This window comes from Cryptomeria japonica, chromosome 2 (assembly GCF_030272615.1).
Source record: "Cryptomeria japonica chromosome 2, Sugi_1.0, whole genome shotgun sequence".
NCBI classification, from domain to species: domain Eukaryota; kingdom Viridiplantae; phylum Streptophyta; class Pinopsida; order Cupressales; family Cupressaceae; genus Cryptomeria; species Cryptomeria japonica.
The window spans coordinates 577,464,773-577,492,330 of record NC_081406.1 but is presented as its reverse complement, the minus strand read 5'-3'; the positions used below and the strand labels follow the sequence as shown (position 1 = coordinate 577,492,330).

At 32.7% G+C, this 27,558-nt stretch overlaps 1 protein-coding gene across 2 annotated transcripts; it reads left to right on the top strand.

Annotated features, from left to right (window-relative positions):
- The first annotated feature begins 21,928 nt into the window (after positions 1-21,928).
- LOC131051062 (peptidyl-prolyl cis-trans isomerase CYP26-2, chloroplastic) lies at positions 21,929-24,174 on the top strand. Of its 2 annotated transcripts, none has more exons than XM_057985430.2 (2): positions 21,929-22,901; positions 23,920-24,174. In XM_057985430.2, exons 1-2 carry the CDS (start codon positions 22,032-22,034, stop codon positions 23,938-23,940), a joined length of 891 nt encoding a protein of 296 aa, XP_057841413.1. In that variant the 5' UTR covers positions 21,929-22,031; the 3' UTR covers positions 23,941-24,174. The 2 variants fall into 2 exon arrangements, with proteins under 2 accessions (XP_057841413.1, XP_057841407.1); XM_057985424.2 differs by having other exon boundaries at positions 21,930-22,936.
- The last annotated feature ends 3,384 nt before the right edge of the window (positions 24,175-27,558 follow it).

Genomic DNA, 27,558 nt, shown 5'->3' with positions numbered 1-27,558 from the left:
TTCAACAATCTAATCATACCGGATCAGAATCTCAGAAAACCTCATCCAAAACCAAGTCCAACTGGAACAGGTCAAGAACCAACCAAGACAGTATTGACATCAATGACAACACATAATCAATTCCTGCATAATGTCAACAATCTCCCCCTTTGGCATTGATGGCAACACTGAATGTGAAAAACATCCAAGTGCCAAGAAATGCCAACAATCTCCCAAAACTAATCTGAAATAACTCTCCCTTGTACAATATCTCTCCCCCTAAGATTTTATGTTTTTCACATGAACACCTCTCCCTCTTTGACATCAATGACAAAGGGTTGATGCCAAGACAAACAACTAACTACTCCCTTTGAGCAACAACATCATCCCATCAACCCGGATCAGAAGATATTTCTGATAAGCTCACCAAATTGATGCATCCCTGCATCTCTAAGTCTCTTCTGGAAGGGTGGTGACCCCCAACTGATCTCTAAGATATTCAAATGTATCTTTAGGCAATGGTTTTGTTAGACTATCTGCAATATGTTCCTTAGTGGGCACATATACCAATCTGACTTCCTTTGCTTCAACCTTTTCCTTCAAGAAATTATACCTTATAGATATGTGTTTTGATTTGGAATGAAATATCGGATTCTTTGACATATCAATAACAGTTGTATTATCACAGTGAATAATACTAGGCTCATCATAACTTACCCTTATATCCTTCAACATTTGCTTCATCCATAAGATCTGAGTGCGATTTGTTGTAGCAGCTACATATTCAACTTCAACAGTAGATAATGAAGTGCATGATTGTTTCTTGCTAAGCCATGAGACCAATTTCTTCGCAAGAAAGAACGCACCACCTATAGTGCTCTTCCAATCATCAACATCTCCTGCCCAATCTAAGTCCGTATAAGAACATAATTTGAAACCATCATCCTTTGGATACCATAACCCATAATCTGTTGTTCTTGCCAAATATTTGAATATCCTTTTAATAGCAATATTGTGACTTTCTTTAGATCTGACTGAAATATAGAAGCAATGCAGATAGCATTCATTATATCCAGTTTGGTCTAAGTTAAGTACAGTAATCCACCAATCATTGATTTGCATCTAGATGAGTTCACTTTAGGAGATTCATCGTTCTTTGACAGTTTGCAACCGATTATCATAGGGGTTCCAACAGGTTTTGAGTTTTCAAGTCCAAATTTCTTTAGCAAATCTTTCACATATTTAGTTTGACAAATGAAAATACCTTTATCAGTCTGAGTGATCTGCAAACCTAAGAAAATTTTCATCTCTCCAATCATAGACATTTCAAATTCATTCTTCATGTCATCAGCAAATTTCATCCATAGACTTTCTTCTCCTCCAAAAATGATATCATCAACAAAGACTTCAATTATCAGTATGTCGTCATGTTCAATCTTATAATATAAGTTGCTATCAGCATTACCTTTGCTAAAACCGAGCTTTGAAAGACACTTATCCAATCTAGCATACCAGGCTCTAGGGGCTTGTTTCAATCCATATAAAGTTTTCTTCAATTTGCAAACCATGTCCTTGTCCTCTGATAGTGAAAATCCATCAGGTTGCTCAGTGTAGACTTCTTCTTCAAGATCCATTTAGAAAGGCACATTTGACATCCATTTGATATACCTTGTAGTTCTTGTGTGCAGCATAGGTTAGAAATAGTCTCACTGCTTCAATCCTTGCAACCGGTGCATAGGTCTCATCATAATCAATTCCTTCTTGTTGTGAGTAACCTTTGCAAACCAATCTATCTTTATTCCTTACAACCTGTCCTTCTTCATTTAATTTGTTTCTAAAAACCCATTTAGTTCCAATAACATTTTTATCTTTAGGCGTAGGAACCAATTCTTATGTGTTATTCTTTTCTATCTGATTTAATTCCTCTTCCATTGATTTCATTCAATTCTCATCTTTACATGCTTCAATAAATGATTCTGGTTCAATTTGAGAAATTAAACATACCTCTTTAGCAGCTAATCTTCTTCTTGTCATCACACATTTTCTCTTATCTCCAATGATTTTATCTTCAGAATGATTCAACTTTACATACTTGGGAGTCTTTGGATTATCTTGAATTTCTAACTCTTTATGCTCTTCAACAGTTACTATGGAATTTTTTGATGTTACCGGAGCAACTGGATCAATGCTCTGAACATGATTCTTGCATTACCGGTTCTGATCTGACAATTTCATCTTCCGGTCCATAGTCATATGATCTTATCTGATTGTTACTTTTCTCATCCACTTTGACATTTATACTTTCCATTATCCTTTGCAATCTTTTGTTATAACATCTATATGCCTTGCTCTTAGTAGAATAACCCAAAAATATTTCTACATCACTTCTGCGATCAAATTTCCCTAATGCATCATCTCTTCTGATATAGCATTTACTTTCAAAAATTCTGAAATACCTAACAGTAGGAGTATGACCAAACCATAATCTATAAGGATTCTTATCGTTATAACCTTTTATGTGTATTCTATTGAAAGTGTAGACTGCAGTATTGACAACTTCTCTCCAATAAATATCAGGCAATTTGGCTTCCATCATCATTGTTCTTGCAACATCTAAGATGGTTATGTTCTTTCTTTCCACTATGCCATTCTGTTGTGGAGTTCTAGGTGCAGATAATTATCTTCTAATTCCATATTTCTCACAAAAATTATTGAATTCACCGGATGTAAATTCACTGCCTTGATTTGATCTTAAGCATTTTATTTTCAATCATGTTTCTATCTCAACCATAGCTTTGAATATTTTGAATTTCTCAAGAGCTTTTGATTTTTCTTTGAAAAATGCAACCCACATCATTCTAAAGTAATCATCAATAAGCAACATAAAGCATCTATCACCTTGAAAACTTTTAGTCTTTGTCGGTCCGCACAGATTAGTATGAATAAGATCAATAATTACATTAGATCTATCGTGTATGCTTATGAAAGAAGTTCTAACTTGCTCACCCATTTGGCATTCTCTACATATCGGATTATGAGGCTTGATGATCTTGGGCAAATCTCTGATAGCCTTGATTGAACTGATCTTTACTATGCAATCAAAATTCACGTGACACATCCTTTTATTCCATAGCCAACTTTCATCAATCTGAGCAATCAAGCAAGTCTTCTCACTGGAGTTCAAATGAAAGATATTACCTTTGGTCTAAGTTCCGAATGCAATTTCCATTCCAGATCTATTGATAATCTTTCATTTTCCATCTTTGAATTGCAAATGAAATCCTCTATCCACCATATGTCATACACTTAAGATATTATGCTTCAAACCTTCAACATAATAAACATTGTCAGTATCGTTCTTACCATCCAAGGATATTGTTCCTTTTCCTTTAATCTTGCATGCCTTATTGTCTCCAAATCTGACAAGTTCGCCATCAAATTCTTGCAGAGTTAGGAATTTCCTCTTATTATCAGTCATGTGATGTGAGCAACCACTGTTTATAACCCATTCATCTTTCTCTTCAATTTTAGCAGCTAGAGCTTTCTCCTTAGTATGAGTTGTATCATTGATAGGTTCCAGAGATTCACCTTTGATAGCAATAAAGACCCAATCTTTACCTGAGCTTCCATTACTGGATCCACTTACAGGTTCATCATCATTAGAATCATCAGTAATACCAAAATCATCATCACCAACATAGTAACATGATTTGTCCTTATTCCTTCTATATTTATGTTTGATCTGATATTCTGGATTAGGTTTATAATTCCTCATAAATCTTTCATGATTCCTAGCATCTCTTTCAGGACATCTAGAAGAAAATGACCAATCTTATTGCATGAAAAACATTTAAAGGGAACTTTTCCTTCATACTTACTTCCAACCGGTCCTTTAGGGATTCTCCTAGCAATTAGGGCTTCCAACTCTTCAAGTTCTATGTTTTCTCTTTCAATGTCTTCCATCTCTTTAGCATATAACTCTTTCCATTCTATCTTTTGCTTACCGGAGGCAGATGCTTTAAATGCAGTTTCTGTTTTAGTAGCATTCTGATCTCCAAGCTCTTCAAGTTCAAAAGAAGTCAATTTCCCTAGTAATGTATCTCTGGTAACAGGGGTATTTGACATTGTCTGGAGTTCATTTATTGCAATAGCTTTCATCTTGTAAGCTGGAGGTAAAACTCTTAGAATTTTTGAAACAATCTCATCCTCATTAACTGTTCCACCACAGCAATTGATTCCCATGACAATCTCATTTACTCTATCCATGAAAGAACTTATCTTCTCATCTTCTTCAATCTTCAAATTTTCATATCTCACCTGGTAACCTTCAAGTTTTGCAATCTTTACTTCTTGGTCGCCTTCATATAGAGTTTCAAGCTTCAACCATATTTGCTTTGCATTTTCTAGCAATGACATTCAACAATTTTTCATCTAATAGGGCGGTTAACAATGCTCCTTTTGCTCTGACATCATTATCAACATTCTTCTTTTCATCAACAGGTGTCGGAGTTCCAGAACTAGGATCATGAGGTGTATGACATTTTTTCTGTTATCTCCCAAACTTCAGCTCCAAGACATCTCAGAGAAATCTTCATTCGCTCCTTCCATAATTTGTAATTTGTACCATCAAATATGGGACTCTCCTTCCGGTAGGGATTAAATAAAGAAATTGATGTCATCGGATCTCCTCAAGCGGTTAAGATTCTGCAGAGAGGACCTCACTCTGATACCAATTGTTAACAAGTTTTGATTCCAATAGTTAGAATGAACCAGAGGAAAACTAAGAGGGGGGGTGAATCAATTTTCCACAAGTTAAACAATTAATGCAGATTATAAACTTTCTATCGGAGCAATATAACAACAGCATAGAGAAAGATAAGGCATGAAAGCACACAACACATAGCACCAATAATTTTGATGTGGAAAACTCAGTTAAGGGAAAAACCATGATGGGAAACCCTACCCACAATCAGATAATACTATAACAACAGTATGTGAAATATTACAATGGGGATTGCACTTGCAATCAAGCCAACCACCTAGAGCTCACTGCTAAACACAAAAGGGAAGTCTCACTGACTTACATAAACATCAGACTACAATCCAAAGGAAATGAACTATGGAAATAGCATCTCTTAATGGTTGATTACAGTTCCAGTTAAGCACAGATGTCTGCCCTGCAACACCAAACTTTCCTCAAACCCTTCGCTAAATGATATATCCTTTTTCACACATAAACCTTTCTCTGATAATGCAAACATAACCATCTCATAAAAATTACATGAATATATCACCTATATATATAGATCATCAACCTTGATAAGCAAGGTCGGCTAAACCCTAAACCCATAATTCATAATTGCATAAGTTACATTACATGATACCACCAGACCAATATTATGATTTACATTACACGGCATGGACCTAATTCAAATTCCCAAACAATTATATCCATCGAAAATCGTGCCAAGGCCAAATGCAGCACGTAACTCCAACCGGTAGAAACCCTCAGTGTTAGTAACACAAAATAACCAACCAAACCCAAATAGGATCACCAAATCGGCACGCCAGCAAATGTGAAGCCACCAAACAATTGGGACACAATCGAGAACACCTTCAGCACGTTAAGAACCATTTCTAGAAGCCAGATCAAAACCACTTAACCATTTCATCAAATATCACCAACTGGTACAGTCAACTAGGACCAAGAATATCAACCGGAAAACCAGAACATAAACGATAGCTTCCGGAGCAACAAATCATGAACCAACTGAATATGACAAGCATATAATCATCTTGAATAACCATCCAAAACCGAATTCAACAATCTAATCATACTGGATCAGAATCTCTAAAAACCTCATCCAAAACCAAGTCCAACCGGAACAGGTCAACAACCAACAGGGACAATGTTGACATCAATGACAACACATAATCAATTCCTGCATAAAGCCAACATATAGCTTCTTGGGAAATGATCACTCCATCCAATATGAATCTCCCCGAAATAAATCTATTTGTTCTTCTCATATTATGAAAGGAAGAACTAGCTTCAATCTATTAGCTAAGACTTTTGAAAAGATCTTGTAAATGGTATTACAGAGAGAAATGGGCCTAAAATCCTCCAATTTAAGTGACTTCTCTAGTTTAGGGATTAAAGCAATGAATGTGTTATTGATCTCTTTTAAAAATCTTCTCGAATTTCTAACTGCCTCTAAGGCTCTAGTTAACTCATTCCCTAAAATATGCCAACATTTTTTGAAAAAAACAAGTCGGGAATCCATCTGGCCCAAGCGATTTATCTGGATGAAGTTGATTAAGTGCCTTTTCTACTTCTTGTTTGGAAAATTTCTGATTGAGCATTGAATTGTCATCTACTGATAAAATACTTGGAATATTTCTCAAAAGCTCATTCTCAGAACCCAAATCTGAAAAGAAAGACACTACTTTTTTCTGAGATAACATCTAAGTCTTCTACCATATTACCTTGATCATCTTTAATCCTCATAATTTTATTGAATGTTCTTCTATGTTTGGTACTATTATGAAAAAACTTAGAATTTATGTCCCCCTCAGAAAACCAAACATCCCTAGATTTTTGCCTCCAAAATATTTCCTCTTTCGCCAAAATTTCTTTATAGAGCTGAAGAAGCTCCTTCTCCTTAATAAACCTATTTTGATCCATCCTGAAGTTTAAAACCTCTGTATTTAATTGCTCCATTTCTTTTTCTACTCTTAATTTGACTTGAAAAATGTTTTAAAAATTTTCACTATTCCAAATAAGAAGATGTTTGATCGTTTTCAATTTTGATACAAAATAGAAAAGATTTGATCCTTCAAACCTCACTTCATACCACCAATTTTCAAACAATTGAAAAAAGTCCTTATCCCTCATCCACGTTTTCTCAAATTTAAATGGGCATTTTAAGAGTTTCTTATCTCCAAAGAGTTCTAACTTAATCGGATAGTGGTTTGACCCATATATTGGCATAATTAAGGATTTCAAAGTAAAAGGAACTAAAGAGAGATTCCCTTTGAAGAAAAAGATATCCAACCTCTCAACTATATAGCTAAAACCCAATCTTTTGTTATTCCATGTGTAAACACCATTTTCCGTAGCTATATCCAATAAATTGTTTTTAACAACCCATTCTCTAAAGTCAATTTGAGACTAAGACTCCTTAATACCTCCATACTTCTCAGAGAGATGAAGAAATGCATTGAAGTCCCCTCCTAACACCACATTGTTTTTCAGGAATATTTTGCAGAATCCTATCCAGGTCCTTCCATAAGGCCAACTTCATGTTGTTTTCCACTGGTCCATAGACATTAAGAATATAAAACTTTATATCTTCCTCAAAACTAGAGAGTAATCCTAATATCCAATGATTATTTGAGGACAAGTGAGAGTATGATATTTTCCTTGGATTCCACATTAAGGCCAATCCTCTAGCTGAACCCACAGCATCAACCGATTCAACTTCCCAAAGCCCTAATTTTTTTGTGAAAGCTGAAATATCTTTATTCAATTTTGTTTCTTGAAGTAATACCACCTCCAGCTTTGAAACTTTTATGCAACACCTAACCAAGCGTTGCTTTGTAAGGGCATTCAAGCCCGTAACATTCCACGATATTATTTTCATAAATCCTTAATAGGGGAAATCCCCTTCCGTTTGTTGTAGAGGGCAGTTATTTTTAATTGGTTCCTATCATCTCCATCCAAAGACCTTAATACCACAGAAGCTTTCTACCTCTCCTTTCCTCTGGCGATTGAACACAATTTGGTTTGAGTTTACTAGACTGGTTCTCTAGGATACCAGGTGATTCCTTTTCTTTTATATCTAAAGATATTTCCATTAATTGGGAATTAAAATCAAATAGTCCATTTTATTCCTTTGCTGAATCTTCCAAATTTTAAAATTTTCTTGATCAATTCTTGCTTTTCTAACCATGAGTCCTCAGTTTCCCCATTTTGTGGATTTGATATTCCTAGGAAATCGCATACTACGGCCATTTCCCCTATTAGAGGAGAGGGAAATACTAATTCCACTAAAATAGAGTTTTTAAATACAAGAAGACTTTGAGAAGGGGTTTGATTATCTTGATTCACAGGGATTTCTCCATTCGATTGAGAGGGAGAGTCAGATAAGGACCAAGACAAAACTTCATTATCCTCAAAAGTTAATGAAGACAGAGAAGATGATTTCTTTGTAGGCATAGATTGGGAACCTTTCAAATTTCATTTCCCCACTAGTCTCACAGATCTTCTATCCATCTTTAAACTATGGACCATTGAGAATAATGATTTTTTATCCCTTTTATACTTTTGAAATTTTAGAACCACGCAAGAATCTGCCTCTTTTTGGTTTGATTGGTGTAAAAATCTTTGAGTCTCTTGTTTTAAAGTCTATCTCTGCGACTTGAGAGTTGGATGAAAGAGATTCTTGATCATTAGGGATAACTTGACCATTTCAATCCTTAATATTGGAGCATTCTCTTTGAGTTTTAAAAAATGCCAGCAGTATTAGAATACCAACCTTCCTATTTCAGTATGACTTAATTGATTTGAGGATTCACTTCCTTTTTTCAACAAATCTAAACCTATATTATGGGGAATCTCTTCTATATCAAAGGCTTTGTTTTCCATATGCTTATTAGCAATTTGAATATCCGAAATGTCCAACAATCTTGGACTTGGATGAAAATATTTAAGGATAGTTTCCATATACTGCTTTATTCTTGACACCTCATAGAAAAATTTCAGCATCCTCGCCACTTTATCCCTCCAAACGTTTGTAGTTGTTAATGGAAAATGAATAGGAGAATCAATCTCACTAATCTTTATTATGATTAATGGAGAGAATGAATATTGGCTACTCGTTTGCTCCAAACACATATTCCCAAATTGACTCAATGATAATTCAGAAAATGCAAGTTGAGAAAGAAAAATCTGACCCTCGCCTCTATTTTCCAACCTGAGCTCCTAGTCTTCACTTAATACTTGATCTGTTATTTCCTCTAAAATCTTATCTTGGAGTTCCTCAATCCATCCCTGAAAAATTCCTTCTATCCCCTTCAGAGAACCCGTACTCCCAATAGTTTCTAAACTTCCATCAATAGAAATTTGAATATCTTTTTGAGAACCAGAAAAGGAGATCTCCGGAAATAGGTTAGTTGGAAATGGCCTATCCTCAGAAGAGGGGCAAAAAGAGGAAAAACTAAGTTTTCCTCAAAACTTGAATAGAAAATTTCCAATTTTTCTTTACAACCAGAGTTAGGGCAAGAGATTGTTGATTGGTCTGATAAATGTCAGTTCTCACAGACCAAAGAAGGTTCTTAGAAAAACACCATTTGGTACCAACTACCATTTTTAGAGGTAATATTTATAGAGGAGGGGAATGTCTTAGTAGTATCCATAAAAAAACACATTCTTACAGGTAGATTAGGGTTTTCAAAGAAGTTTGAGTCTACCTTTAAGAAGATACCCACAATGTCACCCAATATCTCTGTTATCTCCAATTCTATGTATTCAAGTGGGAGGCTTTGAAGATGTATCCAAAAAGGAACAAATTTTATGTTTCCCAAATTGGGATTAAAGCTAGGTTGCCACATTTGCATATGCAAGCCAAAACTTTTATAAAACCAAGATTTTTCCTTAAAGATTCTATCTCTACTTTCCTTAGAATCAAACAAAGAAATGAAAAAACCATTTCCATTATCTATCAATACACCTACCCAATTTTCTGAAACCCATTAAAATAAATGGTTTTTTCCTATAGATAGTTTCCAAAACTTACATATTATCGCTTTTTGGAAAAAAAATGCTATCAAAGAAGAGAGAGTTAACTTAGAAAAGGTAACATTCACCCCCAAAACTCTTCCTTTGTCCTCCAACCTTAATTCCTTTTCTGTGACCCTATCTTCACTATCTACTAGAATTTCAGGTGAAGGGAGGTCACTTCCTTTGTCCTCCAACCATGATCCTTTTTCTTTGTCCCTTTCATCTCTTTCCACCACCTCTCCAAAGTATGTGCTTGATTCTTCTCCTTCCTAAACCACTTTGGCTTTCCCTTTATCCAGTGAAGAATAGGTTTTGGTTTTTCCATCTTCTTCTTTCTTCTTTTTTTAAAAATCTCTATATTTTTATATTTCCATCTCTTATTTCTTATATTATTCTTGTCTATGTTTCCTTCCCAAACTCCCTTTCAAAACTATCTTCCTTCAACTGATCTACTGATTTCTATATAGAAAGAACCACGAGAATCCTTCTTCTGAAACAGAGGGATATTGTTTGGAAATGTTGGGGAGAATGAAAAGGAATGGAAATTCCTGATCATCGAACCCGAAGGAATACAGATTGGGGGCTTTCCAAAAACATTCACCTGCAATTTCCATTTATCTCTTTGAAGATTCAATATCTCATTCCTGGAATTAGAGATCTTCCAATGCTCGTGTCCATGCCTTCTTTGGCAGAGGAGGGTTGATCGACTTCCTAGAATGCCATAATGGGAAGATCATAATATTATTCGGGAAGGAATAAGGACCCTTGCGTACTGAAGATTTCTACAAATGTATGCTTTCAAATGCCAACGAATAGTTTTTGGAATCCCTAAACCCTTTGTTATTCGAATTGTGCTGGTGAAAAACTCTCGGATATGATAAGTGTTTGTTACCCTTTTTGCCCACTATTCTCCATCCCTCTGTATTCAACTCTAAGAGCTATTTTCGCCATCAAGTCATTTCCCCACCTCAAGCTTTATGTTTAGTATGTTAATATTCTTAACTAGCATTTTTCAATTTAATAATTAAGGAAGAGGTGTATTACACTCGCATAATTAATTGAAGAACCTCGTAAATAAAAATTCCATGTAATTTAAGTTGTTGTTCGTTGCTTTTTAAAAATAGATAAATTTAGTCATCAGTTTATTTTAAATTAACTTTTTTAATTTTTAATTTTTAATATTTGATCAATATTTTAAAAACTATGTTTTATTAAGAAAGCATAAAAATAAAGATATCTTCCAAAAAAGGATTTTTCTTTAAAATATTAAATAATAAATTGTGAAAGGATATCCTTCTTAAAAATGGATTTTATATACATTTGCTTTTTTTTAGAAGTAATAACTTTCTAAATTCATATTTTTTTAAAAAATTAGGATAATTTTTTTTTAATATTTGAAAAAAAAAATTAATTCTATATTATATTTAAATTTAGATTTGCAGAAAAAATTAAAGCTTTTAAAGAAGACTTTCTCAAACTAATTAAAATAAAATAAAAATTATTAAACTAATTATAGAGATAAGATTTTTTTAAAAAATTAAATAAAAAACTTATAAAACTAAAAAAAATCAAAGCAATATTATTATTATTTAGTTATGTAATTTTCTACTTATCTGGTTATTATTCATCCAACTAATTATATTTCTTCTTATTTTATTCAATTTTTATTTTCCACTATGCCTAGTAAACTTTTTAACGTGATCCGTGATGCTAGCATGACACAATGTGAAACACTTTTGAGTTGTAGCTATGAATTGGTAAGGCCACAAATGGGGGACTACATCCCCACACTTCACTTGATCAAACTTGCAAGCACAATGGCCCAACGAAGACACAAAGCCTACGAGCCCAATAGCCCAATAGCCCAACAAGGATTTGAACCTTGGTGATCGCTTCATGAACGAAATGTTTTAATTGCGACAGTAAATGTCCGAAGACAAATTCATCCAAATTTTATATATAAATAAAAATATTATATATATTTATAATTTATTTTATATATAAATAAAAAAAACTATATATATTTATAATTTATTTTATATATAACTAAAAAAAATATAATTTTAAATATATATATTTAAATAGTTTTTTAATTTTATTTTATAAATTCCTTCCACTTGCACAATTTTTAGCTTTTAATTTTTAATATTTTATTTTTTCTTATTTCTAATAATGCGAGTTTTTACATCGTAATTTTCTATAAGTCTATTTATTTTCAATTAATTTTTTAATTTTTAATTTTTAATATTTTATCAATATTTGAAATACTATGTTCTATTTAAAAAAAATGATATGGATAAAGATATCCTTCCAAAAAAAATAGAATTTATTTTAAAATATGAGGACCAAAAAAAGATTTTATCTGCATCCACTCTACGTTGCCATGGATCTCATAATTAAAGTGACCTTTAAATTCATATTAAAAAAATATTTATGATAATTTTAAAAAATATTTATTACTATCTTTAAATCTAGATTTGCATTAAAAAGTTAAAGTTTTTAAAAAGATTTTCTCAAAATAATTAAAATAAAATAAAAATTATATAGATAAAAAAAATCTAATAAAATTATGATTGTTTTTAAATAAACTTTTTATAAAACTAAAATATTCAAAATAATATAATTTTCTACTTGAATATTATTTATCCAATTAATTATATTTCTTCTAAAAAAAAAATTTATATTAAATATCGAGAGACCAAAATAAGGAGAGTTTATACAAAAACGAGCATGGGAGGCAGAGCCTCAGCCATCAACCAGAGAGATTATCCGACTGAACATAGACATCCTCCTATTGTAGATTCTCATCTTGGTTTTCCTACCATGTTGTCCATCCTTGTGGGCCTTCCATCCACACCACCTTCTTCTGCTCCAGGACCTCGGTAAACATCTCGAACTTATCAAAGTAGGGACCTCTGTTGTCCCTAAGTTCCTTGATCAGCTATATCTATTTAAATAATTTTCTTAATTTTATTTATAAATTCCTTCCACTTCAATAGGTTTTTCTTTTAATTTTTTAATTTTAGTTTGTTTTTTTTATTTCCTAATAATTTGATTTTTCACATGATAAGTTTCTAGAAGTCTTTAGATGTATTTAAGACCTCCATATAATGAGGCAATTGTAATTCATTCATCTTCATTATTAGTGGTAACCTATTAATTTTCACCTAATAACATTCCCAACCACAACAATTAAGCAACTCTCTCTAGGCAAGTCATGGCTGCTAGAGCAACTAGATTAGACTCTATTGGGGGGTATCCATTGTCATAAAAAACAAGCTCATAATACTTCTCTTTCATAGGGACTTCTAGACTTTGTTCCTAAATTCATTCTATTGTTATTAATTCTTATTTCATATATTCTTGAGATAGTGTAATGCGTGGAGATTCACCTATAATGAAAATGAAATACTTGTGATGAAACCTACTTATAGGGGTAGTTGTAGGTGATTTTTTTAATTCTTGATGAAATTTAACAAAAATAGTAATATTTTAGTTGGTTATCATACAAATCTGGGTGTTATTCGCTTCACTACATAGCTAGGTGTTATTCATTTCACTCTTCTTTGCCTCTTATTGAAATAATATAACAATTTTGATTTTGGTTTGGTTGATTTGGTGATGTCACTATGTATGAGACAAATTCGTTTTTCATTCCAAGGCAATGATGGTTTGATCTACTAATATTAGATGAGAAGCAATGTAGTGGAGAAGAATGTAGAGGATTATTATTATGTCAAGACTATGACCCCTAAATGGAATATTGCATGTTCCAACTTCCACAACTATTTCACATTTATAAATTCTTTATCTCATTCTATTTACAGTATTCCATGAAATAACATTGACAAAGTATTTCTAGTATTTCTTGTTTTACTACATTCCCAATTTGGATTTCTAGAATCTAGATTTGTTATTGGTCAAAACCAAATATGAAAGTGAAAGTTCGTGTAAAAATATTATATAATATATTTTATTATTGATTGTATTGATCATGATACAGTTATAAAAAGATTTGATTTCAAGTATATATAATTTCAATATTGATAATCTAGTCAATTCTATATACATAGGCATGTGTGTCTGTGAATGATGATACTTTTTATAGTATCAAAATTATATAACCTACCAACAACTTAAAATTTAAGAATCCAACCTCTTTGATGATGAGCATTAAATAAAAAAGTGAAAAACATCTTTCTTTATATTTTTATTAAAAATAATTATCAATAGATTGTAGTGTATAAAATTGTTATTGATTTTAAAAGAAATTAAAAATGGTATTCTCCGTCATGATTAGTTGTATAAAATGATTTGATTTTACATCGATAATATAATCAATTTTATCATACATATATTTGTAAATGACTTTTACTTGATATTTATACATTCGCCTATGTTTGCAAATGACTTTTAATTTAACTAAATTTAAATCTCATGAAAATTATACATGCTAACAACTTAAATTGAACAATAGAACTTTGATGATTGTGGCCACCAAATGAAAATGTGAAAAAATATTTCTTTGTATTTTACTAGAAGATTCTATCTAAGAAATTGTAATGTACAAATTTGATGCAGACACCTTCCTCTTGCTTCCAAAACACACATTCACACAGGCAATTCACTGCTCACAAACTCAAATAACAATGACATAAAGATTGCAACAAAACTACATTTTATTTTATTCAATTTCACGTCAAAAAAAACTATAAATTTGCAAAAAAATAATTACAAAGTTTGGCATTCAATCGGCCCCTCTCTCTCTACACAATATCCTATTATACGAATTTCAACTATGAAAACTCCAATCTACACCTATCCTCACATAAGCCTTAATTGCAATTTGCAATGCTTTGCATCCTCAATTGGCTCCTCTAATTATCACTACTCCCACCTCCATCTCTAGCCAAATCCAATTTCTATTTATTGGGCCAATACCCCTCATAACTTGACCTCTTGTCTACAACCGACACTCCCTTGGCCGATACCTCTCTTCTCTTGTATCGCATATTTTGCAATTTCTATCAATTGTTTTCCATCGATCCATTTCTACCAATCAATAGTTCAATAGACTCTTGACTCATTGGCTTCCCATTTTTCCTAATCGATGGTTGCGCCTTTTCAAATTTCTTAACTTCTCATCTACATCAGCTTTTTGTCTTCACTCTATGTTACTCATCTTATGGGCTTTGAAACCTTGTTTTAACTAAAAATAAAGGCGTTCATTCTTAAACTCCCCATATTTAATTCCAAAATTATTTCAAATGACAAATGGGCACCAATCAATTGCATTTGTTCAAAAAAAAATTAAGCCTTTCTTGTAATCATTTTGTCCATATTTGTGGTGATCAAGACCCTAGTTGTACCAGTATGAAATTTGGCCATAATTGCATCATGCCATGAGCTCAAACACCGGTGCCAAGTTTGGAGATTCCTCCATCCCCAAAACTCCCAATGAGAAATATTGATGCAGGAATATTTATTGTTTAAATAAACTATTCCATAAATAATTTCAAAACAAAAACAAATTGCAATATAAATTTTTCTAATTATTGAGCCTCCATTTCTAAACTATTTTCTATTAAAATATTGTTTGCATGGGTTTTGGGTACGCTTCTTTAACTTCTTTGATTATTTTAATTCAAAACACATTTGTAAAATCTGGTAGTATGTGGATATTGTCTTCTAACCATTGAAATTCTAACTGACAATCAGGTTTCATCGATAGTTTTTCGATTTGTTACGAAGCTTTTTTCCAATTTACAAAAAAATATAATGGCTCAAGTACACATGGTGCTAATAGTAAAGTAAATGTGGATTTTTTCTACATACATGACTATCTAGAAGTTCCACCACCCTTTTTAAAATAAAATTTTGTTAATGTATTTTACATTAAAAAAATTTAAAAAATAGATATGTTAATTTACGTCGAAGGCGTATCCTATCTGAAGTGGACACAAGCTAACTTTCCACATCAACGGTGTGCAGCATTAGACGGGCATGCAAGACGATCAAAAGCAAGGTGGCCATTAGATTTCGTTGTCAGATTTGTGCTACTTTATTTTATCGCTTGTTGTGTTTTTGTTTTTTTCGTTCGCTCTATTATTCCGAGAAAGATATTTCCCCTTGTGGACTAGAAGCTTGTGAATGGTTGGAATTTAAAAGGTAGGAACGAAAGACGATGCAAATATTTTGTATTCCATTCCAAATTTATCTCGCTTTATTTTCTGACTTGTAATGGATTAATACTAATACGAATTTCTGCATTAAAAATTAATGCAAAGTGTGGATGCAAATTATGTCGCATAAATAGAAATATAGATTCCTAAAGCTACATAAACATGAATTTTAATATTAATAGTATATAACTTTTAATTATAGATAAGTAAACAGGTAATAATTTTTTAATTAATACTAATATTATTTATTTTAATTATAAATAGGTAAATAGTAATAATTTTTTACTTGCATAATTATTTTTAAAATAATAATTTAATAATGAGTTAAATAATTATGGATTGGCTTTTTAGTCTTATTTTGTTTTTAATTTTTTAAATTTAGTTATATTTATAATTTTTGATATGAAAGTTAAAATTTTAGATTTAGTCATTTGAATATAATTTTTTATTGTTTTAAATATTTTATTATAATTATCATTTTGATTATTTAAAGTTGATTTATTTAAGAATTTATTTATATATACTCTTCAATTTATAATAATTTTTCATTTGTTTTTTATTAAGGAAAAAATTGGTGTTGAGGGGACCCGAAACCCCTTACAAAAGGTTTTGAAGGGACGTTAAACCCTTAGATTTTACAAGGATCTGGAACCCCAAAAAAGAAAGCTACCCAAAGATGCAACATAGAAAATCAGCAACCTAACCTTAGCTTCAACAACAAAGAAAAATCATTGAAGGACCAGCTGATAAAATAAGTAGGTTGAAGCCATACTCAAACAACACGAAAAGATATTATAACAAGTGAATCCAAGGGTTTTATCAAGGCTCCCTTAACCTTCACCAAATACCAAAGGGTTTTCCATGCACCCATATCCTGAACCTTTGCAAGCAAAGATCCCAACATCATAAAAACCTGATTCTTGAAAAAAAGCATTAAGGAATAATTTGGAACTAGGGGGTTTTGAAAGGCTCCCCAAACCTTCATAATGGGTTTTGAAATGGCTCCCAAAACCAACAAGTTGAAGCCAACAAAGACAATCTAGCTAAAAGTTAGCTCTCTTCCAGCACAACTCTTCTCCACCTCAATAGGAGAAGGATCCACCTGAATAGAAGTTGAAGGGACACGAACCACCAACTAAGAGAGCCAAGAATCAAACAACCCCACAAGACCCAATGATAAGAGATCAAGACTACACCATCTTGCTAGACTATTGGGTTTTAAAAGGCTCCCAAAACCTTAAAAAGGAAAAGAAGCAATAATCAGTCAAACTCCAAGCAGGCGAACTCCACCAGAATCTCCACCTCCATAGGAGAAAAGTGACAAAGACCTAATAACATGGAGATAAGAACAATCATACCACCAGCCTCAATAAGAAGGGCCATAAAAACCAAAAAAAAACTCCATCCAACTTCACCCAACCGACCAATCTTCCGAAGATCCATTCACCTCAATAGAATAGGCTGAGAAGGAAAGAAAGATGAGAGCCAAAACCACAACAGAAATCCTCTTGAAAAAGATAGAATCAGTGAAACACAAAGTCCACATCCCCATAGAAGATAAGCAGGACTAGCATTCCCCAATAGGACGCCCAAAAGCAAGAAAAGAGAGGGTCAAAAAATCCCCCAACATAAAGATCAGCAACCACCATATCCACAGAGCTAGGGTAAAAGCCCCCAACAGCACCATAGCCTTATCCTCGATCAGCAGATCTCCACCCAAATCATAGCTCGAAGGAAAATAAAAACCCACAATCTCAAGGGAATGCCAAACAACATCACCTCCGGCTGGGTCACCGAAGTCACCAGCACCGTCTTCTCCACCCAAGCTCTTTGCTCCCCCACCACCTGCACATAAGAGCAGGGTAGAACCACAACTAGAAGCCACATGAAATAGAGCACACATAGGAGAACAGCCACCCCCTTCATCCTTAACGTCATCTTCATCCTCCTCGTCCTCTTCCCCCGTAACATCATCTACCCCAACAGAAACCCTAGCCCCCAAGCCGCTCTCGCTCTCGTCCAGCATTTCAAAAACAACCAGGAAAAGGGAAAACCCCTCATTCCTGCATACCACACACCCAAAAACTGCCACATCCACAAAAGAAGGCAGGAGATCACCCTCCCCGCTACCATCTACGCCAGTTGAGACAACACCATCGCCAACAAAAACCCAGCCAGTAGTAGCCCTCATCTGGTTACCACTCCTAACTCCAAATAAAACAAATCCAAACCGAAAAGGAAGAGGCGAGCCCACCTCCGTAGAAGGAATTTTTTATTTGTTAATATTGAGTTTATCTTTTGATTAATGTTAATATTAATGCCAATTCTGTGTGTATTATATTAATTATAATTTTAGGTGTAATTCATTAATATTTCAATTCTAATAAATTAAAAACTAGTTTTACTTTTTTACTTAATTATTTATTAACTTAACAATTTTATTATTCATTGTTACTTTTTTTATTATCCTTTTTATTAATATTTAGATTTTGATATTCACGCTAAATGCATAAAAATGTCATCGTGTATTATTATTCTTGATGAATTCCTTCCATCACACAATAAAAATGCAGGTGACTTGATAGATAGACAATATGGCATAATAAATAATAAATATAATGTATAGTTAGTTATGTTAGGGTTTCAAGCAGATCCGAAGCAAATATGAACTAACAATTATATGCAGATTTAAATACAAAAGATAAAGAAATAAAACAGGACACAGATAACATAGAGATTTAACGTGGTTCACCCAGAATGGGTTACGTCCACCATACACAGTCGTCCAATCTTTCTTATTATCCAGCCAAAACAGCACATCAACCTTACAATGCCTTAAGCATTCCAGCCGCTTATAACATGCATTTTTTAGGCAACAAACAAAGTCGGCCTTTTTAGGGTTTTATTACAATATCGGTTTATATCAACGAAAAACGGCCAAAAAAAAATTTCTCGGGGGCTCCCGCCCCCAAACCCCCACTTTTCTCGGGGGCTGCCGCCCTCGAACCCCTACCCGGAGCCCGACCCGGCCCCGAACCTCGGCAAGGATACGTGCTGAGTGTACAGTACTTTGTTGATCAGTCGCCACATTTTAACAAGTTAATTATATAATTAGAAGATAATTGATTTTAATAATATTATTATTTAACTTATATATGTCCTCTATCTTTCCCAAGTTATATCTATCTCTTTACCTTGAGCATTTATATCCCTATCTCTCCCTCTTTCTATATCTCTATACTTCTCTCTCCTCTATTATTTCTCCCCTTCCCTCTCCCTCTATCTGTTTATACATATCTATCTCCTTCTTTGTATCTCTCTCACTCATACACACATACTCTCTCTCTCTCTCTCTCTCTCTCTCTCTCTCTCTCTCTCTCTCTCTCTCTCTCTCTCTCTCTCTCTCTCTAACCTATATAGATATTTATCTATGTATCTCTCCCCTCATCCCTCTCTCTTACTCTATATCTCAAACTCTATTTCTCTCTCTTAATCTTCCTCTCACTCCTTTCTATATCTCTTTTATCCAGATTTCTCTCTCTCTAGACCTCTCTAGACCTCTATATCTATATCTCTTTGCCTCTCTATCTTTATCTCTCCAAATTCCTGCTTCCATCTCTCCCTCTATCTTTCTCTAATTATCTCTCCATCTCTATCTACTCCTATATCTCTTTCTTTCTCTAACTCTATCTAGATATCATTTCCTACCTATATTTTTATCTTTGTATATGTCCTTGTCTCTATCTTTTATATCTCTTATATCATTGCTTTTATATCTCTTATATCTCTATCCTTCTCTCCTCTCTCTCTTTATATCTCCATCTCTATCTCTATCTCTATCTACCTACACCCACTATATCTCCCTCTTTATATCCCTATATCTTTCTCTCTATCTCACTCTTTCCCTATTTCAGGCATAGCATGAGCCTATTGGTAATGGAGCCTATTTATCTTCCTAGTTTAGAGGTTTTGTTTCATTTGTGTTTGGATCCCTACTAGTGGATGCATAGTTGATTTGAAGTAATCACTTGTCCATTAAGGCATTTTTTTGCACAAACAACATGAATTGTTAAATGGCCTACCAATTGACCTGTGGAATTGTTTTGGGTTTCTTTTTTTGGTCCCTTTTGTATATCGCTTCAATACAGTGGTGTCTATCTCCTTGTGTCCTTCAATTGACGGCAAAGAATAAATTAAAAGTTGTAGCGAATTTGTTTGCTCTAAAAAGTTTTGCTTTTACCTTTTCTGTTTTTTATTTCTCTTTAAAATATTGTGATGCCTTCTCTTATTATTAAAAATACAAAGTAGTTTTGGATCTACATAAAGTATGGTGTCAGAAATAATCTCAAATTCACCAACCATATTCTTTAAACAGCATATGCCAAAATAATTGACTGTGTGAATGTTTTTAAGGTTTTGACATGGAGTTTAAATATTTAACAACTCTAGTTTCCTTAAAGATAAGTATACATTTACAACTTTTTAAATATTTTTTTTTAAAATTTAAAATTTTAATCATTATTAGATTATAATATATAAATAATAAATAATATGTTTGAAACTTTTTAAATTTTAAATTTTATTTAATTTAATTTTTTTTAAAAAAAAAATTTGATAGGTAATTGGTCGAAGCCTGAATAGCTTTTGATTGGAGCTATGAACCAGTGGGGCCACAGTAGGGGGCCCCATCCCCATTACATATCTTTGAATTATTATTATTATTATTATTATTATGTGTGATTAGATTGACCCCAAGACCTTCCCCATCCTTTGAAAGGCCAAGAGTCACAGCTTAGAATTTCACTTTAGATGTCCCTATTGGGAATTGAACTTGGGTCTCCACAATGAGAACCCAGTGTTTTAACTAGTTAAGCTCAACCCCTTGGACTTAATTTAATAATTATTATCTTATAATAAATAAGATACAAATATTTAATATATATATGAACAATTTAATAATAATAATTATATATAAGTTGAATTAAATAAAAGTAAATTATGAATCAACTTTTTATCTTTTTAATAGGTTTTATTTTATTTTAAAGTTTGATTTTACTTATAACTTTTGAACTATTTTTTTTTTCAAATTGACATTCCAAAAATATAATTTTAATTTATTTATGCATTATAAAACCTCATCTCCATCTTCATTTCTCTCACCCATCTTTATTTCCTTACCTCTCCTTGCATCTCTCTAAATATCTCTCTCTTCCCCTTCTATATTTTCCATTATATGCATCTCTCTATCTCCCTCTTTCTATTCCTATTGTCCCTCTTTCTATATCTCTCTACAATTTTATCCTCTCTATTTCCCTCCCTCCCTCTCTATCTATTTATATATCTCTTCTTCTCTCTCTTTGTCTCCATATCTCTCTTACTCACATGCAACAAGTTAAATAATCTAATATAAATTACAAAATATGCAACAATGTTTAATGCAAAAGAAAAAAAAATGCGGCAACATAAAATTCTAACATGCTCAATAATAAAAAAGGAGGAAATATATTCACATGTTATAGTTTCGTTTAAGTGTTGGCAAGCGATACAATCATTGTTTTTAGCATGGTTTCAACAAATTTTATATCTCCATATTCTCTCTCTCTCTCTCTCTCTCTCTCTCTCTCTCTCTCTCTCCTTCTCTTCATATCTCTCTCATTAGCCATAATTCAAAGGTTCTATTTTAGTCGTGTTTAGATACATGTTTGTGGATGCAAAGTTCATTTGAAGCTATCACTTCTTCATTGAGATATTTGTTGCACAAACAACATTATTGCAAAATGAGTTATCAATTTACATTATGTAGTACACAACTGTATACAAAAAATATACCAATTTTTTTCCTAATTGAACTTCCACATCTATTTGACGTACGCATTGCACACCAAGATGCAATTGCTAGTATATATTAAATATTAAAATAGAATAATAAAAAATAAAAAATAAAAACTAAAAACTAAAATCATAAAAAATGAAGACTCAAAAAAATTGTAAAGTTTTACCTTATCTTGGTATCCATATTCCTTATCCATAAACATGGTATTAAAAAAAACGGAGGAAAGGGACCTCCCTAGCCCTAGAAAGAAGCAAAGATGATAAGGCAGCTTCCCCTCCCGAGGGCAACAACAACAACAATAAGCCATGATACAATCACTTCAATTCTTGCCCTATCGCAACCAGTAAATAGTGCATTACAATGCCCTAAAGCTTCGCGTACCTGGAGGTGCAGCGCTCGAATCCCGACCGCTCCAAAATGCTGCAATGCCCGCGCTCACTGCACCAGAAGATTGCTTCTTCAAGGGCCCGGCCTGCTGCTGCTATCCACGGCATTCTGTGGCTCAAAAAAGCCGGCCTTTGCAGAGGAAGAAGAGCAAACCGTAACCCTCACCAGTCAGAGACTCGAAACCGTGACCTGCGACGAGCTGGAGGTTACGAAGAAGGTGTATTTGGACGTAGCAATTGACGGCGAAGCGGCCGGTCGCATCGTCATAGGACTGTTCGGCAACGATTCCCCCATTGGCGCCTCGCGATTTGCAGAGCTGGCCGCTGGAAAGCGTGGCGTAGGGTACAGGAAAAAGGAATTTGTAAAAATAACCCCCTCGTATATACAGAATGCTGGCATACGGTCATATGGCGTGGATGCCGAGATCGCTAAGCGTAGCCTTTTGGCTGATGAGTTAGTGGAGGAAAGTGTGGGGTTGGAAAAGAGGTGCAAGGGGTTCAAGACTTTTGAGGGGGCAGTGAGTCTTATTGTTAGGGACCCTTCTAAACCACCCTCACAAATAAAGTTGGTGGCCAAGGGGGGCAAGATTGAGGTGCAAGAGGAAGAGGTGAAGCCAGATCCTAATGGAACTGAGTTTGTGATTGCAACCAAAAGTGTTCCTCAATTGGAGGTTAGCACTTTGCTTGTTGGGAAAGTGGTGGATGGAATGGATGTTGTAGCAAAGATGGCTAATGTCAAGGCAGTGCAAGAGAATACAGGATCACCATATTTCCAGTTAGTATACAACTATCTTTATTTTGTTGTTTGTTTGTTAGAATTATCTTGTTGTTGTGTTAGTTAGAATTAAGGTTGGTTTTATTTTTCGAATTTGTAGAAAACTTGAGCTTTAAGAATTATGCCTTTATTTTTTGTTTATGTTAATTATATTTTTCGATTTTTCATATTTTAAACAACTTTAAGATTTATGATTTTGGTATCAAAATTGTGTGGTTTTTGAGTCAAACTCATTGACCCATGTTTCATAATTAGTGGTTCACAAGAACCCATCTCTCATGAGAATGAATGGTTCACTTAGCACTCATTGCATCTAGGTGATGCTCACAAAGGTGGCCCATCTAGGTGATGTTCACAGAGGTGAAGCATTGGACCACCTCTATGAGCATCACCTAGATGCAATGAGTGCTATATAACCCTTCATTCTCATGAGAGATGGGTTCTTGTGAACCACTACTCATAAAATATGGGTCACTGAGTTTGACTCAAAAACTACACAGTTGAATCCTGATAGGAATATCATAATTTGACTTGTGGAAAATATCTCCTACTTATCAAGTTTAAGATCTATCAAGTGTCAATCTTTTTTAGATTTTGGTTTTGATTTTTTTATAATTTTCTTTGGCATTCATCTTTCATTTTGTTTTAACAATATTTTTTGATATTGAGATTGTTGTTATAGAATGCAATGATTTTAGGCTTCACAATTTATCTTCTTCCATGATTTTGTTAAAATCACTTTTAAATTGAATATACTGTTTTCGCCCTTTGTTTTGTTTGGTAGTTTTTCGAACTTCAATTTTGTTTTTCTATACTTCTTGAAAATTTTAAGTTTCCACGAAGCACAATGTTTAGAAAAGAGTTTTGAGATCATTTGTTTATGATTCATCATCAAGATGAATTTTAAATTTATGTAACTTTTATTTTTTGGACAAGGGGGAATAATGTGGGTCCTAATAAGTGTTTGTTGTTGAATGAGTTAGGGTGGCAAAGTTGATTGGTGATAAGAGAGCAATTGTGGCAGAAAGAGGATTCAATAGGCCCTATTCCAAAATCGTCATCACCAAATGTGGAGAATTGACTTAGGATATAATGGAGAAATGCACAAATTTTCTTTGAGAATGCTTTCATTACAAGGAGCGATGTATGTATTGGAGGTATTCTTCACAATAAACTTGTATGTATTGGAGGTATTCTCCACAATAGTCTTTTATGTATTGGAAGTATCCTTCACAATAGACTAAGTAGTGAAATTTGTTTGTTGGTATAAGTTTTCATATGTAATTTTATTTAAATTGTTAGAATTGTCAGAGTGTAAAATTTTATATTTTCTTTTTCAAGAATACATATTTGAATTAGAAAGATTTCTAATTATTCTTAAAAAATTGCAACCATTCTATACTTGTAAAATAATCTTCATTCTTTTTCTAATATTTATTTATTATAGATTTAAAAGAAATACTAAAAATAGCATACAAATCTAAATTATTGTTATATTGGATAACAACTTAGGATGAAATGTTGGTCAAACATAATTATTTTTCATAAAAGTTATATCAACATTAATATACTATTTTATCAAAATTCACAAAAACATAATATAAACTTGTAAAAGATGTTTTCTAAATAGATTTTTTGGGAACTTCAATTAATTTATTATGTAAATATATTTTTGCTTTCCAGCAATTACAAGTATTGTTGTAAACTATTTAACATTGTCTAGTCTTTTATCATGCAAAGAGCTCCCAAAAACCTTCATCCAAAATAACAATTGTGGAAGTCTTTATAAATTAGATCTCTAAATTATTTAAGCATAAAATTACCTATAAATAGTAAAATGTCTAATAATGAAACAACTCAAGGTTCAACAAAGACAAATTATTTTATACCTTAGCAAAACTTTGAACACTTTGAAAGAAACCTCCATTAGATAAAAAAAATATCAATAGGTTATATTCATCTAGTAAACATGCAATCTCCAAAAAGAAGTAAAGTAGATCCAAATGCATACCCTATTGATTGTACCTCTACAATGTGCATGAGTGTTTCCTAGACTTTAAAGTGCAACAACTTGATTAATGGAGGTTAGATATAGGACTAGGAGCCACTCTAGGAATTTATATCTTATGTAGAATTAGCATTTATGCTTAAAATATTGTTCCAAAGCTCTAATTTTGGCACAAGCAATGAGGATGTTAAAAAATGTTATCAAGCTTGGATTTACACCTACCTATTACATTTGCTTGGAAGTCCCTTTTAAGCCTTTCCAACACATCCATTTTGTGCATATCCTACCACAATTGTAATACATGAGATCAAATTTATTTGAGGCTTTATATCAAGAAATTCTCATGTTTCTCCTCTACTAAACTCATCATGAAGGAATTGGCTTTCAATTTGTCTCTTGAACCAATATTTAAAATAGTAGCTTTGATTATTTGATGTATTATGATCTCAAGAGATCTTGTCCATTCCAAGGAATCAAACTAAAATAGTTCACATCAATCTTAGAATCAAAACTTAAACTACATATTATTACACCTTGATCTTATTTAGAAGCAAGTATATAGACAGTTTGGTGAATGAAAGGGGTTCTCCATATAGATGTTTAAGTGTAGGGTTGGGTAGTTTCTGAGCACAAGATTTACTAACTTACACTAAACATCTAAATATATTGGTCACTCAGTTAAATCAAAAGATGAATCACTAAAATAAATGAGATAAAACAAATTCACTATATAGTTGAAAAAATCTCAAATAGATTTTCTTAACTAGTTGAGGCTTTAGGTCCTTATATACTCTTTGAGGCTTTAGGTCAAATATATATATGGACTTGAATCATGTTTCAAAATCTGACCTAAAGCCTCAAGGAGTATTATATATACAACAACCTTGGTGCACATCCATCAAGAAAATGTAAATTTAGTAAGTGAATCAAAAATTTGTTGGTCCCAATGAATCTTAATCTCCAACTAGAGCAATGCACCCATCTTACATCAATAAATATTTATCATGTCAATAGATGCCTATTTGGAATGGATAAAGAAATACATGTCCCTTATAGACAAATGTTTATCGCAAATGAATAAGCATTTGTTCTATATGAATAGATGTTTATCTTGTATGGATAAAAGCATGTCTAAGTCTATAGATGCATGAACCCATAATAACTTGGTTAAAATTCAAATAAACAATAAAATCAAACAAAAAAGGATAAAACTGGAAGGTTGTTACATATTGTATCAGAGCAAGATTTAGAAGTTAGGTCTTGAGCTGGCTATGACTTGGACAAATGTAATTTGTGAAAATAAGAAGAAAAAATAGAAGATAAATGAAAGTTGATAAATGAACGCTGAATTAATAAAAAAATTTCTAATCTCATATTACAAAAATGGGAAAATCTAAAGCCAAAGAACAAAGAGGAAGGCTATAACATAACTAAAAAGGTCAAACAAGAAGAAAAACTAATTATTTCACCGCTTCAAAAAGAAGTAATATGGTTGTTTAACACTAAGACAAATATCAATCATGAGTCAAATTAAACTAAACAAAGGGAAAAAGTAAAAGTAAAGAAACCTTATGTGGTGTGAGATATGCCTTTGACTTGTGGATGCAATGCCCATACATAAGTATGCAAATGTGGATAGAGTAGTTTTGAGTACACTCTGTTAAATAACTTAGGTTGTTAACTTAGATGTGGAAGAGCTTAAAAAAATAGAATTTGAATAAGATCATAGGTATTGTAAAGAAAAACTTATTATAAATAAAGATAATATGTAATCAAATTATGTATATAAACAATAAAATTGTTTTGATTTACTCCTAAATTATGTGTAAGCAATCAAATTATTAATTAAAACCTTATTTTAACAAGAAAATCTAAATGGCTGGAACAAAAGAATCTTGTGATAAGACTACTCATTCTAGAGGGAAGAACTTAATGAACAAAAATAAGCATTAGTAACATCTCTTGTATTTTTACTTAACCTATTAGCTAAGCAATGGGATAAAATAAACACTTGGAGTTTTCATCATGCAACAACAAATAACCAATATGTATTGCTTTAATATAAATATTAACAATGTTAATGTTCATATCATGATTTGGATAGATTCTTTATCAATCCCATGCAGTCTTCTTCCTTTGGTTCTCCTTTCTCCAAGATCCTTCCTTTATCAGGATCAGATCATTTTGCATTGCAAGTAGAATTCTCTTCAAAAACCGATAGTAAAAAAATTCCAGCTACATTTGGACTCTAGCATATGTGGTTTAGGGATGGGTCTTTCATTCCAAAATTGGAAGAATGGTGGATATCTACCCCATTTTTCTAGGCTCTCGTATGTTTCAGTTCTGCAAGAAATTATAATGGATTAAGGCACAAATTAAGGTATGGAACTCCATATCATTCAGAAATATCTTTGCGGAAAAAGATCAAATTCAGGAGAGTATCAGAATTTTAAATGAAGATATCATTTTTAATGCCATTAATGAATCTTCATCTAAGGAGCAAAATGTTTTAAATCATAAATTAAGGAAATCCTTGCAAGGGAAGAGATCTTTTGGAAGCAAAAATCTAGAGAAATATGGCTTCAAGAGGGGGATTCCAACACCTAAATTTTTT

Excerpts from the sequence above, each read along its gene's own strand:
- LOC131051062 (XM_057985424.2), top strand. The coding sequence starts at position 22,032 with ATGATAAGGCAGCTTCCCCTCCCGAGGGCAACAACAACAACAATAAGC. Across the intron at positions 22,937-23,919 it reads ACAGGATCACCATATTTCCA|GGTGGCAAAGTTGATTGGTG; the intron begins GTTAGTATACAA and ends TGAATGAGTTAG.